This window comes from Onychostoma macrolepis, chromosome 12 (genome assembly GCF_012432095.1).
Source record: "Onychostoma macrolepis isolate SWU-2019 chromosome 12, ASM1243209v1, whole genome shotgun sequence".
Taxonomy (NCBI): domain Eukaryota; kingdom Metazoa; phylum Chordata; class Actinopteri; order Cypriniformes; family Cyprinidae; genus Onychostoma; species Onychostoma macrolepis.
Genome location: NC_081166.1, coordinates 28,241,142 through 28,260,647, shown reverse-complemented (window position 1 = coordinate 28,260,647; position 19,506 = coordinate 28,241,142). Strand labels below are relative to the sequence as shown.

The window sequence follows — 19,506 nt, the reverse complement described above, 5'->3', positions numbered from 1 at the left end:
TTCACAGGATGAGTAAAGTGATTAAGTCCAACTAGGAATACAGGTGCTGCACAGAGAAGCTTGTCCAACACCGGCATTGGGACGATTAACGGGGGTTAAACCATTAGCACACAGTCTGTCCCGAGACCTGCAGAGGACTTCAGATGAGCCCAAACACAGAGACAGCCAGGAATAAACCATGCAGATTTAGAAATGCAACCTTTTTAGGGATTAATTAGACTGTCTGCTTTTTTTTACAAACAGAATGCATGCAAAATAGAAGCTTCTTGATTTAAGCACCAGCCAGAAGCAGAAGCAGGAACAGAGGCTGCAGTCTGCTCTAACACTGAAACACAAAAGCACTTGATCCAATAATCTGCCTCACACCTCTCACTCCAGCTTACAGCAAACACATTCACAATCTGTCTGTGCTGACACTCATGTTCTCTGAACATTCAAAATGTCCATTTTTACAATGTTTTAAAAGCATTTCTTATTACCTATATGAAGCTTTAAAGATCTTTCAACGCATGGTTCACCCAGAAATGACAAACATTTGATATTAACAATGCTTTGATTTCTATGGAACATAAAAGTGATCCTCACTGTAAAAATGAGTTATCACAACATTATAACAAAAGAAATTGTTCATGCTTGACTTAAAATGATAAGTTTAGTTTACTTTAGTTGAGTTTAAGTTGGATAATTATTAACAAATTTTAAGTTGTTATACAGTAACTAATTGCAGCAGCATTTTTGTGTGTGTGTGCTGGCCTATCTTATTCAATGAAAATGAATGTCATCAAGCTAAACAATGACCATAAATTACTCCAAAAAATTTATATAGAAACTATTTTTACTCAGAAATTGCCAGTAAACATTACAAATAATTACCAAGAATTGGCAAGAAACACATTAATTAATTAGAATTTAAGTAGAAAGACTTTCCAATAATTCATTAAAAAAACTACGAAAATGTACTATGCTTTTTAAATATAAATAAATATTAATATATTAATTATACTTTGATCATTCATGTTAGTTTAGTGTTTATACTATTGTTTTAGTTTATTAACTAATTTTAACAGATGCAACTTAACTAAATTTAAAAATGTAGTAAATGTTGAACAATGCTTCTACACAGCATTTATTAAACTTATATGTTACAAAGTGTTAACATTTAATATAAATCCAAACAGTCATACTTAGATGGCCATCTTTAAATTTCTACACAAAAGCCATATAGCATTGCAAATAGATACACATGGTATGTATATTGTATTAAGACTCTCACACGTTATGTCTTTCTATTTTATGTCATCAGTTTTAAATATGCAAATTCGCTGGTTAACGAATGCCTAAAAGAGACCAGCTGGATATAAACCAATGCAAATAAATGGTAACTATCATAAACATTTGGGTCGGACTCGCGTGAGTTTTGGTCAAACTGCTTGAGGTGCTGCTAATGTTTGTGTACTCTCAGCCTTAACAGCAAACATACTGCTGTCTTTTCTTCACTAATGCAGCATCTAGTCAACAAATTAATTACTTTATAATGATATGAAAACATCTACTGTAGTGTACTGTATACACACCGTTTCATTGTCTGTTTTTAATATGTAGGCATATTTGAAGTACCCTCTCGTGTCAAAACAAATAGCCTTTATGCGTCAGAAAAACAAGTGTTTAGAATTTTGTCTTTAAACTTCCGGTTTTGCGGTAGTTCTTTAGCATCGCTGTTTAGTAGTAATTAGCTGGTTAAATGAATTTATTGTAGAGTTAAAGGGTTGGTTCACCCAAAAATGATACGTATGCGTAGTGCATGCGGCGGCGATTAGTGACGAATGAACGAAACAAAACACCGTCACGAATTAGAAGTAAAACAAGGATTTGTAAAAATACATTTTGGAGGATTTCGATATAAGCCAAGAGGAGAGCTTTTCCTTTAATAAAGTAAGGAAACTTTGCTTCCTTTGCTCCTGTAAACAAACGTTTTCACAAGACTAGAATATTCTCAGCAGCGCATGTGCTGTGCATACGTCCTACGTCATCCGCCGGAACAGCTTCTGCCTACGACAGTAAAACTGTGTCTAATGTTTTAAATATGGACATTTTTCTTACAAAAATGCATCGATTCACTACAGAAGGCCTTTATTAACCCCCGGAGCTGTATGTGGCACTATTTATTATGGATAAATGCGCTTTATTGCACTTCGTTTAGACTGTTGAACGAAAACACCTGCCCACTGCCATTATAAAGCTTGAAGGAGCCAGGACATTTTTTAATATAACTCAGATTGTATTCATCTGAAAGAAAAGAAGCCATATACACCCAGGATGTAAACCATGGGCTAACTTTCATTTTTGGGTGAACTATCCCTTTAACGAAAGTTATCATGTGCATTGTAATGTTCGAAGTGGATGTCACAACAAATGTCAGTAAATTTGTATGACCTGTGGAAATACAAAAATTGGAAGACAGAAGTCAATTAGCCCAGTGCTGAAAAGAGGCGGGGCTACTCAGGCCCCTGATTGTTGTTCCAGAATCATCTATCGGTGCCGATTAATTGGCGAAACCATTAAAAATCGGACAATTTGATCTTTCATAAAGATTTCAAAATTATTGAATGGAATGTTCCTATGCTCGCACAACCAAGAAAAAACCTTTAAATGTAAAAAAATTGCGTTTGCAACATTGAGAGGACATTCAGATGTAACATTTTCAAAATGATAGAATGGAATGTTCTTGTTACATTCTCATAACCAAGATGAAAAATTCTTAATTTATTAAAAACTGGACACTTAGAATTTTTAGGAAACATTCAGAGATACTTTACTTTTCATTTAAATTTATTTTTTGTATAATTTATGAGTTTTACAACATTAAGAGTAACTTGGAAATTGCAGCCCTGTATTGTATAAAGTGCTGTAGTAATACCTGTACACCTTTACACCACAATACAATACACAATATACCGTTTGTTTTAATTCCAAAGAATTAATGAATTAATACCAGTCTGGAACGACTTGAAAGTTTGTAAACGATGACATAATTTTAATTCTTGGGGGAACTATCGCTTTAAAGACTATTTTGCGTCAGTGCAAGAGGACTACAGGGGACAACAAAGCATGGCGAGGATGTTTTCAGTAATGTATGACATAAGGGCCTTGACGTCTGAAATATTAATGTCCGAGCACAAGCCAGCGCTCATCATTAAGCACACGCGTCACCAGGCTGTCGGCTTGTTTTTAGCTGCTTTTCCATATTGCATGTCGCCCAGTTAGAGATGCCAATTCATTGGTTAATTCATGAAGCTCTTGTCTTTACTTCAGCCGCAGTGATTTCCCTCGAATGACTTTGAGAATAAAGTTTGAAAGAAGAGAAAGCCTGTTTACTTCAACAAATGAAGCCGTGATGTTTTAGATGCAATTACATTTTCATTGCGTTACACTAAGCTTATTGTGACATCATCAAACTGTGGATCGCCGTGCTTCGTTTTCCTCATCCGTGTCACATACAACATTAATCCATGATGAATAATAGACTGTCAATTGCCAAGCGAGCATCTGAATGTAGAAAGGCGCTATTCTAATGGTATTTCAGTCTGCCCTCTGTGCAATTATGGCAGGCCGCTCCATCCTTCAAAAGATTGAAAGGTTTCGTCTGCAACTTTATCTTACTGCCTCTCGACACAAACAACAGCATATATCTCTTGGAAAACAACCTGGGATACAGATTTTTGTTGAGCGTGCGTTGCCTGCACACAGCAGAAAATGAAAGCCAGCCAGCAAGCAAAGCAATTATTTCTTATTTGAACATTTCAAGAACGGCAAGCCAGGTATGGCTCAGCACGCTTAATAAAGCTCTGCTGCTCGTTATACTTTCATGAAAACAGTGTTTTCTAGCCTGAAGGAAATAAATCAGTCTTGCTGCTCACTGGCCCTGACCCAGGGGTCACATTTTTATAGATGGCTACTTCATCATCCAGCAATCCGTTCTTGGACTGCACATAGAAGACGTGCAATTGCTTGGACTGACTAGAGCGACCTTGTTCTCTGATCCTTGAAAACAAGTTAAATTGATAAAACAAACAGGTAAATCCAGTCAGATATACTACCATGACACTTACCAATGCATTCAGGTGATAAGCCATGAATTTAAAGGAGTGCTACTTTTTTTGGTTAATTTTACAATCATTTAATGTATTTTTTTCTATATTTAATATTTTTGAAAATTAAATATAGCATTAAAAAATACATGTAAAAAAATAAATAAAAGTAATGCTCTATTAATAAGATGGCTTGATTTTTTTATCATGCAATCTCATTATTGTTTAGATATGATGATTATACAGACAAAAGTGGTGGAAAGCCATCTAAAACAAATTAGATTATTATATTTGTGTTGTATTGCATTATATTTATACTATGTCATACATTATCATTATGTATTATTATATTAGTATAGATCTGAAAAAAACTCCAAATTTTGGAGAATGACTAAGTATGGCTCTTCTAATATGGCTCTTTTAAAGAGAGGGCACGTTTAACCTTTTGACCCCGGTCACATCTGTACTTGGAAGATGGGAGAAATAAATCACAACATAAACCAGACAAATCACCACAAAATGGCCATGTAATGCATTTACCCTGATGCTGTCATGATGCAAAAGGATCATTAAGCGTAATACAATAAATATCAGAACTGTAAAGCTATGAAATGCTTTCAGTGTTTATTTGATATAGCATTACCGAAGTCTGCATCTGCAGGTAATAAAATCACAGTTATACCTGCCCTGTCCAGCACTTTGTCTGTCATCTGTACATTGATGATAGTGTCCTAAAAATAAGAGCAGTATGTAATAACGTTTCTGCAGTTGCTTTCTAACGGAGAGCGTAAACACTGTCCTCCTGTGCCTGAGTGAAGTAATGTGATCACCAGCTTTACTGTGCTGATCTGATCACTGGACTACACGCCAAACCAATTAAGAGATCAAGAACACCCGCCTGACATCTTGAAACGGTTACAAAGGATGGTTAGACTGCTAGGATCTGGTCGAGGGTCACAGAAGGAGGCCTTTGCTCTGTTGGAGGTCTGAGGAGTCATGCAGAAGGTTTTGATGTTTGGTAGTCTTGAATGCAAATCCAAATCTAATCCAAATATTGTCATCTGAAGCCATATAAGAACTAAATTTAAGTCATTATTCACAAAAAAATTCTGTGATGGGTCAGTGGAGCTTCCATATTGGACTGGACAGCAATTTTTCTGGATAAAAAGCACAATAATGTTTAAATTCTTACGCCAATTTCAAGGGTTTATGACCGTGTAGTACAGAAAAAAAACGTTTTGTTGGCAGTTACTTAAAATCTCAACAGTTAGTCTTAGAAAATAATTTATTGTCGTAACCAATTGTAAAACTTAATCACTTATGGAAAACGCATTTCTGAAAATTGGAATAAGACATTGCATCTTTAAGTACCAATAATTTACCATATTTGTGAAGCTTGGAATATAGATTTGCAATATGACCTTTCAGATTTAGAATGGAGCAAGATATGTGTTAAAGCCAAAATTTGTCAATTACTACTAGATTTAAGAAGATCCAATACAACTGGGTAATGCAAACTTACACCACCCCTGAAAAGTTTAACCCAACATCCCAGACATATGTTTCAGATGCCAAAAACATGATAATCAAGACATTCTGGCAAAAAAAATATATCACTTATTTCCTCAATTCTTTCTAAACTATTTCTAGTTACCCCTGACGTGCTTTGGGTTTATTTCCTGTAAGTTTATCATTACCAGTTTATCACACTAAAACGACTGACATTTGTCTAGTTATTGCAAGATGTTTAGTAGCATTCTACTGGAAGAACATAGAAGGTCCATCCATTGACCAATGTTTGAAAGATCTGGCACATTATGTTGTATTGGAAAGAAAAACTATAAGAAAAAGTATAAAAGGAAAACTAAAGGAGTACCATAAATTGGGATCTGTTTAGTTGGGATCAACCAAATATTGGACCAGGCAATAAATACCTCTCACTCTACTCATTTATATGTGTATACGTGTATGAATGTTTGGATGCATTGGGGGGTGGGGGTGGGGAGTTAAAATATATATAAAAATGTATTTTCTCCGGATATTTTCATTTACCATAATTGTGAAAATAATAAAATTGCTGAATAAAAATCAAACAATGGACTGTTTTTGCCTGTAATCAGGTTTCACTGTGAGAAATTACCCCGTATAACATGGTGACAGGTGTTTTTGTCCTGAACAATAACTGAAACAAATCAATGTTCAATATTTGGAAATTGTCAATACCTTTTTGTGTCCAAGAATAGGTTATATGCAGAGCATAGAGGATATATCCTGAACAGAAACTGAGTTTCAGAAATAAAATGTGTACTGGAGTAAAAAGTGTGAAAACTTCTGTCCTGTTTTAATATATTTCAATATGCACATAACTGAATGAGAGTTGGGAACTGCACCAAATGTGGACTATATTTTATGATCCCTTTTTTTTAGTTCTCTGTTTGCACTTTTCTGGGGTAAACAACACTACTATTATTACACGGAGAGCAAATATTAATGCACATCACTGTGGCCAAATAATGGAAAAATAATGCATGCCATATTTCACCCCATGCTCATCTGATGTATCAGTAGAGCAGCATTAAACCCGCCTTCAGCCGTCACCCTCCAATCAAACTCAGCTGAAGCGCCGCGCGCACTTTCATGAATGAATGAGAGCGGCTTCAGGAATTCTCCCGGGACAGTCACATCCTCGCTCTCCTGCACGGATATTACAACCTCTGTTTCTACCGTCCGCGCAAAGCATGGAAGTACGAGTCCCCTCGATCTCCAACTAACACGATGACACTCTACAAAGCGGATTTTGTTGAGGAATGCCGCTCCGCGAAGCGCTCGGAATGGGACGCGCTCGCTGTCATTCGCGCGTTTGGCTTCCAGCTGGTCAAAGTGAAGCGAATAAAGTCCTGAAGAGAATGGCCGTCTACAGAGCGTCCTCAAAGGGATGGCAACTTTTAACAACGCGCCTCTGGACCTCCGGAGACTCTTGCAAAAACTAGTCATCATGTTTTCCTTCAGCATCATCTGCGTCTCGATCCTCTACTTTCTGCTGGGATGCTGCGAGCCGGACTTGGTGGACAGTTCGCAGAACTCACCGCTGGGATGGTATAATAAGACCGTGCTGAGAGAGATATTGACGGCACCTGAGTATGTGGCGGATGATAGCGTGGATGGAAACAGCTCAGGGAAGGACTGGACAGCGAGCCGGCGTCTCCCAGACGCGCTCATCATCGGAGTGAAGAAGGGAGGCACGCGTGCGCTGCTGGAGTTCCTGAGGCTTCATCCGGACATCCGCGCGCTCGGCTCCGAACCGCACTTCTTTGACAGGCACTACATGCGCGGACTCGGCTGGTACAGGTAATAATGACACAGAAACGCGCTTGGCGTTGGAATGGGAGTGAATTGCATGTTGTTGGTTAGCCCGTTGACGATTGGAACTGCAAAATAGCTTTAAAGTATACTTTAAATTACAATTAAACACTGAATTCGGACTTCTGTGACATTAGAGCATGCTAGATCATTGTATGCACCCAAAAATGAAAATTGCGTTGGGGGGGGAAACCTTTGTACTGTTAATTAGCTGGTGTCATTAAAAGAAGAAATGTTTATTAATTGACTCTTAAAGGGCCAGGGAACCCAAAATTAAAATTCGGTCATGAACTACTCATGTAGTCGGTACAAATATGCTCCTGGTGGGCATGCAGCGTGCTGACATATTCAGGTGTCCCGAGTTCGAGTCCTGGCTTGCCCTCCCACTTTGCTTCCTGTCAACTAACTGTCCTATTAAAATAAAAGGCAAAATGCCAAAAATAATATTATATAAATAATATTAACTACTCATCCTAATGTCAGTACGGAACACAGAAGATATTTTAAACCAATATTGGGTTTTGAACACCATTAACTTTCCTTTAAAGGACAAAAAACACTTTTTTGAAATTGTCTTTTGCGTACCCACAGAATGAAGTCACGGAGAAAGGTGCGAAATGACTAAATTGTGACATTTTTAAATCAATCAATCAACAACAAAATAACAACAACGGCTTCAAGAGCAAAATAAACCAGTGCATAGTCAAATGCAACTGCATTATTCATGCACTGCATTGCAAACTGGTTCCTTGGAGAGTGGACATCATAATATTGCAATTGCTACAGTAAAACCAAGTAGCAAGTGTTATCCAAGAATATAATACAAAGTCACAAATTTTATTTACAGTGTACTTACACTTTTCTGAACAGTTATGCAACTTTGCATGCAGCGTTTCTTTAGGATAGCTTGTGTTGTAGTACATTCCTTTATGTTATTATGTAATATGTTGACAGGCACTGTTACATTTGCACAAGCTAACGCTACTGTCCGAAAGTGCGAATTTCATCACTGTGTGACCTCAATGCAATCTACTCCCAAAAGCGTATTATTTGACGAGGCGTGGTAACAGTATAACACTAGGCCATATTATGATATTCGTAAAGGTTTGAGTGAGAAAAATAATGCCATCTGGCTATTGCAATCCACTGAAGTGGGGCTGGATAGTTGGCAGTGTTAATCATCTCTGGAGCTGTTGCCAGATGTTCCTTTATATTGAGAACACTTGTGTGTCGATTGCTGCATTTGAAATATGTCTTGGTATCTTGAAACATCTAAAAGTGTCTGGCAAATTTGGCGGATAGGGAATTTAGTCTGCAGTTGTTGGGAACGAGGCCTTGCGCTCTTAGGCATCATGTAAATCGGTTATTTATTTGCTTGTCTAGAAAACAGAGTGGCAGGTTGATCAAAAAGCCCATTGGAGATTCTGTCCGTATCCTCAATAAAGTATCGCTCTCAATTTTATGGTTTGTCACGCTGCCTTCGAACTGTTCAGAGAGTTGACAAAACTCAATTACTTAGCTTTTAAGCAGCTGATTGATTGTTTTGTCAATTCGCAATCGGCTCACTTAGTGTTGGCGGCCACATTAAGCAGTCTGGAAATGCTTTTGAAACACTTCTACGGTCGTTGTTTGCCTGTAAGCATATTGCTTTGATATTCCTTTGTGTTCGGCATATAAATCCCCAGTGTTCTGCTCAGAGGAACGAGCCGAGAGCAGGCAGATTGTCATCTTCCCGGGACCAGATGGACCTCACAGCATGACGGGCCACTTGACATTATTGTGAGACCTGTCAATTGATCTTTAACCCGAGTCACATTTTCCACCAAACATAATGATCTGAGCCAGGGACTTCATATGGTCAGAGGAGCCATTGATAAGCGGCCAAACGCAGATCCTGGAATCTGTCCACACTGACTTATTCGGGTCTAATGGAATGGACCGGTCATTAATCTTGTTATCAAGCGTAGATTAAATCTGTAGGTGTAGGTGGGGGTGGGATGCTGGTTTTGCAATCTCAATTCAGATCTTTTCCAAAGAGAATAAATGGCAGATAAAATCTGGAACAAGGCCGAGGTGATAGATGGAGTTTTGTCCTTAAAGTGTTTCTACGATTGATTGGCGCCAGTGCTTGACCTTCACTTCACGCTAGAATTAAACCGGTTAGATTCAGTTACAATTAGCAAGAGGTTTTACTCTGCCGAGACTCCGAGTTCAAGTTTCAAACGCCAATACTGTCACTTTCCTTTAAAGAAATCTATTTGCTGTAAGTCACCCTCAATAGTGCACGAACGCGAACAGCATTTGAGATCTAAACATTAGCCATCATATGAGAGCTTTGAAACACATTTTTAGTTTTCGAGGTCTGAAAAGCATCAATATATTGATTCAGAAGTACTAGAGGGACAGGCGAGCCAAACTGAAAATCTCAAGACCGATTTCCTGGAACCTTCCGGTAAAATAAGCAGCGTGTTTCTCTTCAGTCCTTCTGGAATGCACTTTCACTGTGATAATAGTGCTGCGTCACGCGCTGTGATTTGGTTTGCTGGTGTTGCATCTGATGTCATCACATTATGGGAATTCATTTGCAATTCATGGAGCGGTCATTAAAATGGCCATTTAAATTCATACCCTTGGATTCACAGCCAAACCTTGATTTTGATTTTTTTAACGTGCATATGTTTACACACCAAAAAACGTGATTAGTTTGTGAATGGTTTGTGAGCATCCCTGGTTTTGTAATGCAGAAATGAGACATGCCTTTATAGCAGTTCATAGGCTTGTCCCGAGAGGAGCTTTTCTGAGGCCATTAATTATTAATGCAGTCTATATGAGTAGTGCATCTACTTCACAAGGACATAGACTCATCAAAATACTGCTGCTGAATAGGATGGTGATATTAATAGAGGAATACAAGAGCTTATACTAATGAAAACGATGAGATTTTGCAACTTCCACATGCTTTTCGCACAAACACAACAAAACAACATGATTCGTACTACAAGAGCCAGATCTGATTGTCAATTATTATATATAATACTACATGAAAAAGATGCCCGATGGCATAATGTGGGAGTCTGGTGTGAAATGTTTGAGTATATATGTTTATTTTGGCTAGGTGTCTGTATTGGCGTGAGTAAACTGTAGTTTATGAAATCGACATAAGGCTAGATGGTCCAATGGTAATTCAGCTCTCATTAGGTGTCTCAGGGGAGTGGGAATGGGGATCTGGCGTCTGAGCCCCTTGATGATGGATGTTTCTGGGAAGTGGACAGGGCACAGTTACAACTGACTGGCTCTTTAATGGCCTCTATATGCAAAGAAACGGATGGTTGGGCCCAAACACACACACACACACACACACACACACTTCCTAATCCCCATTGTCTTACTTTGCTTTGCAGAATTTAACATTTAAAAATTGGTTTCATTAAATTGTTTTATTTTTTCATGAATTGACCAAATTTTAGCACGTCAATATGCTTAATTTTCTCAAATTATTCCAAAGTGTCAGCAGCGAAAAATGAGTTTAAGTATTTGCACAAAAAAATGTACAGCTCATAACACGTCTTGCATTTCAATATATTTATGTCAGTTTTTTTTCAATTTTTATTTTTTTTTGCAGTTAGCAGTTTTTTTTATTGGTAATGTCTGAGTCAAATATCAACTATTATGCACTATAAACAAAGATTATTGTAGGGCATTTTACAAGAAAATACTATATTTGTTTATCTACAGTTGAATTCCATGAGTTACTTGCCATTCCTTTGTAATAATTAGTGAAATTTACTAGAAATTTGTATAGGAAAATCTGACCAATTTACTTCTGCTCAACAAGGCTGCATTTATTTAATCAAAAATACAGTAAAACACTAATATTGGGTAAATATTATTACAATTCAAAATAACTGTTTTCTATGTGAATATATTTTCAAAAGTACTTCGGAAAGATTTTGCAATGTTTTTAAAAGAAATCTCTTTTGCTCACCAAGGCTGCATTTATTTGATCAAAAATTGTATTATTTTATTAAAAATTTTAAAATAGCTGTTTTACATGTTAAAATGTAGCCTAATTGATTGAATTTTAAGCATCATCACTTCAGTCTTCAGTGTCACATGATCCTTCAGAAATCATTCAAATATGCTGATGTGCTTCTTCTTCTTCTTTTTTTTTTGCTAAAATGTTAAAACAAAGACATTCAAGCCATGTCAGTGTGGAACATTTCTATTCTTTAAATTGTAATAACGCATCTGTCCACGAGCGCCCAGGTGTGTGAGAGCTGTTTATTTGTAAGTCAGCATTTCTAAAAATGAAAAACGGAAGGCTTCATCGTCCCATTAAACAGATTCATTGGAATGAAAAAATTCTTATTACATCCATTGCTGTAGTTGATGCCTGGACAGAAGACAGGGTAATTGCCTCACATCTGTTTGTGCACAGCAAGCTGCTGATGAGGCCATAGAGTGGCCCATCTACAAACTCCACCTGCCACCCGCAGCAGCTGAGGCCCGCATTACCATACCCCCATCATGATCAATACCCACGGCACCATTTGGTTTATTCAGGATACCTCAGAGAGGCCCAGCCAAATGCAGCCTCAATTAGGGGAGACCTATCCACCGGCTCCTGTGGGCTGATGGGATTGGACGACACAGAGCAATGAGCCAAACAATGAAGCCGCTTCAAAGCTTACAGACAATCCATACTGCTTAGATTGAGCTTCATGTTCTGTGAACATCTAACTAACAAAGACTTACCTGTTCTGACTCAGGCCTGGCTTTGTGTCGGATTCTGTAAAATGCGTCTATTATATTTGAAGTTTTAATTCTTCAGAATATCATGCCAGCTAATCATATAGCCAATTCAAGCATTTGCCAAGATTACAAAAAGGCTGTTCAAGTTTTACGCAAATTCTCACAAGCAAGCATATATTCAATATAAACTGAATTATACTGACTTCAACTCACAGGCTAATCTGCATTCAATTGATGCTCCTTTGGATCAGTATCTTTTTTCTTATCTTAGATTGTCTCAATTCATTTAAAGCAGATAAGAATCTACTGAATTGTGGACATATATTCAATTATTGTGTCCACAATAAAAAGTAAAAATCTATTAAATATCAGAAATATATCTATTTGTTCCTGGTTTTAAAAAACTCATAATCATCATTATTTTCTTAAATGTTTTAAAGGTTTCTTTTCAAAGTAAAACATTTTTGAGAAAATATTAAATGATCAATTCAGAAATATCATTGATGTTTTGGGCAGTCGCTGCACATGTCATAAAAGGTCAAATTATATTTTATTTTAAGACACTTATTGACCTTGACACGCCATTTCCTGTGGATAAAATGTTTTTCAGATATCTAATATGCAGTGAAGCAGCTTTGTTTTGTTTTCTAAGAAATAATAATAAAAGACAACTTCTTAAAAAGGTTTCTTTTAAAGAATTTCATTCTTTTAAGAGCCCTTTTATGCCATTATGATGCTGTATCACCCTGACTTTTTTCACTTTATGCTCGCAAAAATATCCAAATTTAAGGTGCATTTAAGTCACTGTATATATGAACCGCATTTTTTTAAGTTTTGTTTAATATTTTTATTATACAATAAATATTGTTGTATATTAAATAATAATATAGCATTGCTGAATATTTTTGAATAAGTTAATAGAGCAAAAAATAAGCATTGACCCATATTCAGTGTTATTGAACACATTCCTCTGTATCTCGTAATATTCAGTGGTCGGTGGACATCAGAAATCCCTGCATTAGCTGGAGAACAAACTCTCAGCGGCACATGCAAGTACGAAGCGCGGTCACATCGCTTGAAGCAAGTGAATAATTAATGGCAGGATCTAATAGACTTGCTGGCCCCATAATAGGCATAGGTAAACAGGGAAGTCTTTAGGCTAAGTGCTTTCTCAGATGAAGTCATTGATAATGCAGGGAGGTCTGGGGATTGGCATGGCTGACGTGTTGTTGTATCGATAGGAGCTGGCGTTGCAGGGACGGCTGGCACAGCGTTGTGAGTCTGTCTCCTGCCAGAGGACACTGGAGGACGTCCTCAGTGACCCATCTGAACAACATGACGGACAGTATGTCTTTGTCATCTCTTTGATCAAATGCAATCTGGGTCTTACCCACTGAGCCTCATACATTTAAAAACTGTGTCCTTGATTGTGGTAGTAAGTCTGATAGTTTGGAATTCCACAATTACTTGCTTTTTAAAAGGGGGCATATCATGCAATTATTATTTACATTCTCCCCTTGAGCTCCACTTATAATGTTAGTAAAAGCTTTGTCGTAAAATATCATATTTTTGTTATAAATCTATAACTATATAATATATAGCTAGTTTTTCATGACCATTTTCATTTTACGAACGGTCATGTTCATCAATTTTTGCTTGCCCAATAATTAATCCCCCCTGAAAACGTACTCACCCTCAGGCCATCCAAGATTTAGATGAGCTTGTTTCTTCATCAGATTTAGAGAAATGTAGCATTGCGTCATTTGCTCACCAACGGATCCTCTGCAATGAATGGGTGCCGTCAGAATGAGAGTCCAAACAGCTGATAAAAACATCACAATAATACACAAGTAATTAACATCTTGTGAAACCAAAAGCTGCGTGTTTGTAAGAAACAAAACATTTTTAACTAAAAGGAGTCCATAATATTGTTTCTTCCAGTGTAAAAGTCATCTGGTCTGAATCAGGAGAGAAATATGCACAAATCAAGCACAAGCCAAAAGTTCAAAACAGCTCTAAACAAATATGTGGGTGGATTTTGACGTTAGAGTACAGCAGGATATGGACTTTTATTATGTTATAATATATAATAAATATTCCCACAGGAAGTTGAACTGCAATGACATGAAATTTACAATTCAGAAAAAAGAAGTATAGATCAATTAAGTATACATTTCTATGGATGACATTTCAAACAGATCTGGCCTATAAACCTTAAAGACTTTTTAATTTTCCTAATTTTCATTTTACTTAAATTCGATTCACAGTTCCAAATCCCATTTACATTCAATTTTAATTAAATAGTTAAAGAATAAAAAAAATTAAATTAAGAGTAATACTGCTTATTCTCCTCATTGGCCAGGTTTCCGATCACTTAATAGGCATCACTGACATGTAAATATGGGCGGATCCATGCATTTATCGACATTGATGTCACCAAATCACAGAAGTTCAGAAAGAGTCTTTTTTTGTAGTTTAGTCTCAGTAACTTTTGGTTTTGAGTTCTGAAAGTTCTGACAGTTTTATTCATCAATCATTTTTATCTTCTGATAACAGATCAGAAGAATTTGATTCCTCACAATATAATGGCTTTTATTACCACAGAACTAATTTGTTTCATCTGAGCACATTCTTCATGATTTACTTTGTCTTGTGTTTGACTGCTGCTCTGTTCTGGCATGTCACGCTCAGTTTTTGTTGCTGGAACCAACTCGTGTCTATTTGACTTCTCAGAGCTTGATAGATTTGGACTTTGAGTCCCTTAAATAGACATAAGTTGTGGTCGTGTTGCAAAGGCAGGTGGGGTGCAGGTGGACCATTAAAGCTGGTGTGCCTGTGAGCCACTTAAAACAAATGAGTCCCATCTGCCAACGCTGAGAAAGACACGCACACATTCCATTTGTTTTCCCGTGTATGCTGGTAACCCGCCGTGATTGATGCCGGCTGCACATCTGCACGATAAGCAGCATTACTGATGCACATTCGGAGCCGGCTGACTTCTCATTTACAGCCAATAAGAGGCACAGTGGAGCGTGTGGCCCGGGCTGATCTGCTTGAGGACAGAACGCCGTGTCACCTCATTAGGTCATGTGCGCCGGGCCGCAGAGCCTCTTCTGATGCCTCCGCTGGGGGCGTGATGTGATTTAGATGATCAATACTGGGCTGGCAGTCGCAATCCAGCTCTTAAGTAAAACAGATCTGTGGAAACACAAGATTGATGGTGGTAGGGAAGGAAAAGTAAGTTTCTAAAGTAAGTCTACTTTCTTGATGACTTTCCTAACTCTTCTTTATTGGAGTTTAAAAGTGCAAAAAGTATGTGGCAGTGTTATTTTAGTATCAATAATATAGTTTTTGTTAATATTTAGAATAAAGTTTTATTTTTATATTACATTTTCTGTTTTTATTTTAAATTTGTTTAAAGTTTTGGTAATTTTATCATTTTATGTGATTAGATTTCTTTTTTTTCTTTTTTCTTTTTTTGTAGTAGTAATTTTAATTATTTGCTTCAACTTACTAAACAAAAATAAGAAATTTTTCTATAGCTGAAATAAAGAAAAGTTTTATTTGTTTTATTGATTTTATTTTATTTCAGTTGATGTTTATTATATTTCAAGAAATAAATTTTTATGGTTTTAATTTAAGTTATCAATAATAACCCTGGTATTTAGATGTCTGAAGGGACTATTTCAAATTTAATTGTCATTTGTTTAATTTAAAATTTATCTGACTAGAAAAAAATGTCGACATACTAAGTATACAGCTTGATTAACACTCTTAACCCGTGTTACATTCCTCTGGATAGACAGATGGCGCTATGTCCCAAATGAGGAATTTTCTCTTGGAAACTTTTTTGACTTTTTGGCTGCAGTTTTGACTGCTTTTACGTTATGATAATGTAGGGTTTGTTTATGTTCTTCATGTAGTCTCAAGTTTTTTTTTTTTTTACAACAATAATTGTTTATATGAGAAATGCTTTAGCATGTACTACAAATAATATATGTTCTTCCTCATTATACGAAAAGAATCCATGTGCAATCATAAAAAATCATTTTATACACCCTGTTTAATTCTGAAGTAGCCTTACCTCTTACAGTTTTAATATGTTCATATTTTATGGTGAATTCTATGTAGAAAATCCATATCAGAATAATAATTGTTTTTTTATAGTAAGATAATTGATATTCTTTTAATATTCTGAATTAGTTTTAATATTTGTATTTTTCCATTTTCAAAATGCTCCATTTTAGTTAAACTAGTAATTTTGTTGTGTTTTTGTAAAACATTTTTTAAATATATGTCTATATAGTTTTTATTAATTTTTATTTCAGTTTTAGCCTTATTTATTTTCATAGCCTACATTAAGTTAAACTAAATAAAAATTTTATTATAATTAAGTTAAAAATAAAAAGTTTCTCTGGCAAATAGCTTAAGTAAAATAAGTTTTTTTTAACTTAAGTTATAAGTTATATTTTATTTCATTTCAGTTTTCAATTTTATTTAGTCAATTTTGTTACTTCAAGTTTTAGTTTTAGTTAATTATAATAACCCTGTTTGACACACATACAAAAATCAGATTCTTAACAAATGCCGAATTCTCAGTTAAAATTAAAACATTTAAAAACAAGTTAAAAGAAGATAAATTTACTCGATACTAGGTTCTTCAGAGAATGCATCTTCAATATAAATGTACTTTTGACTTATTGCACAGGTTTCTCAAAACAAGTGAAAAGTTCTGTTGGAGAAGTAATCAAGTACCCCTGCTCTTCTCATTTTGTAGGAGCATGATGCCTAAAGCCCTCAACGGGCAAATCGTAATGGAGAAAACGCCCAGATACTTCGTCTCCCCAGAGACGCCGGGCCGCATCCACGCCATGTCGCGTGACATCAAGCTGATCGTGGTGGTGCGGGACCCCATCACCCGCGCTATTTCAGACTACACCCAGATCATCTCCAAGACGCCCGACATCCCCAGCTTCGAGAGCCTGACATTCAAGAACCGATCCACAGGACAGATAGACTCTCTCTGGAGCCCGCTGTACATCGGCTTGTACGCCAGACACCTGGAGCGATGGCTGGCCTACTTTCCACTCTCGCAGATCCATTTTGTCCACGGTGAGAGGCTGATAAGCGACCCGGCGGGCGAGTTGGGCCGAGTGCAGGACTTCCTCGGCCTGCAGAGGATCATCACAGATAAACACTTCTACTTCAACAAGACCAAGGGCTTCCCTTGCCTCAAAAAGCCAGAAGGCAGTAGCAAACCCCACTGTCTGGGCAAAACCAAAGGCAGAACGCATCCTAAAATCAACCCGGAGGTCATTCAGAAACTGAGGGAATTCTACCAGCCTCACAACCTCAAGTTCTACCAAATGGCAGGCATGGACTTTGGATGGCAATGACCTTTTCTGACCATTAACACATAATGGCTCCGTACTGCGGTTGATTTCTTGAGCGTGAGGCTTAAGATTAAACCTAGCTGGTCTAAAATGTGATCGAAGTGAAAAACGATCTTCTAGGACGGTCAATGGCTCCATAGCTGTTCAAATCAATGCATCTGAGCACTTCGGGTTACAATAGTCTTTTCATACCGTCGGTGTGACTCAGCTTGAGGGAACTGATAGAAATGACCTTAAATCATCGGTTTAAGTAGCACTTTTCTGCTCTTGCCATTTTGATGTCTTTTTTTATGTTGCTTAGTCAAGCTTCAATCATGTTTGATCGATCCTTCAAATATCAGAAATATCAGTCTGGATTTGAAATAAACTGTGTAGCATAGACAGAAAGACACATTGTAGCACCTCTGTGTAAGGGCTGGTCTACAATCACATTCTACATCCAGTGGCTCAAATTGGTTTTAATTGTCTGCTGTAATTGTTTCAAATGTGGACAATATGCAGATGAGGCCGGTCCTTTTGAATTTCCCCTCTGCATGCATGAATTTGCACTAGTCTGAAATGCAGCCCACTAGAAAGCCAATAAATGATTTTAAGTTCCTGTGTAGTTGTTTTTGCTCTGTTTAATCCCCAAAATTGGTCAAATGTAATATAAATTTAATGCAAAATAATATATTTCTTTACCATTTAAAAAAATAAATGTTTCACATATATCTGAAATAAAATGATTAATTGTATAACATCAAAAAAAAAAAAAAAAAAAAACCCTCATGGTGCTATTGGCTAAAATGTATTTCTAGAAGTGCAAAAGGTGAACTAGCATTCAAAAGTTTGGAGTGAGTTTGATGTTTTCAAAAGAAGGCTCTTCTGCTCACCAAGGCTGCATTTATTTGATACAGTAAAAACAATAATAATGTTAAATATTTGAAATAGCTTTATTCCTGTGATCAAAGCTGAATTTTCAGCATCATTACTCCAGTCTTCGGTGTCACCTTCAGAAATCATTCTAATATGATGCTCAAGAAACATTTCTGATTATTATCAATGTTGAAAACAGTTGTGCTGCTTCATATTTTTGTGGAAACCATGATACATTTTCTTTTTCAGGATGCTTTGATGAATAGAAAGTTCAAAAGAACAACATTTATTTCTCTCTACTGTAGGTAACTTCATTTATCCAACTATGATAGTTTCATCAAATGGTAAATCAATATGCACTATGTTAATAGGAGTAAATTGAACACTACTTTCCATCAGTGCGAGTTCTGGTGTTGAATGGCTTTGCACATCCAGTTTTTAAGCAACGCAATAGACCTTTTAGTAAAGACCTGCCCAGTTCAAGCGGCACATGAACCGTTCATCTCTTCCTCTTTACTAGTTATAGCATGAAATAAACATGAATCAACATCAGAAGACGTCAATACACACCTTTTTTCAAGTTCAAATCCACCGACGTTAATCTACTCTCTTGTCTGGATTGTTTGTCGGACAAAAAAAAAAAAAAGCAGATCAGGCGTTATGATTGGTCAGATCACCTGTCAATCAAACTCCCAGAGAAGGGGTTGACCTCGTTGTGTCACATGGTTAGTACATGACAAATGGACATTATCATTTATAAAATATAGGCCTATTATATGTGGTTTTTAATTATTTATGAAAAAAAAAAAGATAAAAAATAATTGTTTTATTTATTTATTTTTCTCAGGTCGCCTATCTATAGCCATAGGCAATGCCTGTAATGTAAACAGACAGTGTGGTCACAGTTATAAGGCACTACTGATAAACACCTTGCATGTTATTTTAAAATAATCAGAATAATTACAAAATAAATAAATTAAAAATTATAATTATAATACAAATGCATTTAGTTTTTTATTATTGGTCATGATTGTGAAGAGTAGCACTTTTGACAAATG

General features: G+C 36.5%; 1 protein-coding gene and 1 long non-coding RNA gene across 2 annotated transcripts; one reads left to right on the top strand and one right to left on the bottom strand.

The window, feature by feature from the left end:
- Positions 1-6,598: 6,598 nt before the first annotated feature.
- On the top strand, positions 6,599-18,209 carry hs3st3l (heparan sulfate (glucosamine) 3-O-sulfotransferase 3-like). The gene is made up of 2 exons (XM_058793793.1): positions 6,599-7,436; positions 16,978-18,209. The coding sequence occupies exons 1-2, from the start codon at positions 7,024-7,026 to the stop codon at positions 17,594-17,596; spliced, it is 1,032 nt and encodes a 343-aa protein (XP_058649776.1). The 5' UTR covers positions 6,599-7,023; the 3' UTR covers positions 17,597-18,209.
- LOC131551117 (uncharacterized) lies at positions 7,756-19,125 on the bottom strand. Its single transcript, XR_009273700.1, has 3 exons — positions 19,019-19,125; positions 13,894-14,022; positions 7,756-7,859 (listed from the first exon to the last, which is right to left on the bottom strand). It is a non-coding gene; the product is annotated as an uncharacterized LOC131551117 (long non-coding RNA).
- Between the last annotated feature and the right edge of the window lie 381 nt (positions 19,126-19,506).

What these genes read in the sequence shown, in the direction of transcription:
- hs3st3l (XM_058793793.1), top strand. Translation starts at nt 7,024, where the DNA reads ATGGCAACTTTTAACAACGCGCCTCTGGACCTCCGGAGACTCTTGCAA. An exon ending in CGCGGACTCGGCTGGTACAG is followed by an intron (nt 7,437 to 16,977) that starts GTAATAATGACA and finishes CTCATTTTGTAG; the next exon opens with GAGCATGATGCCTAAAGCCC.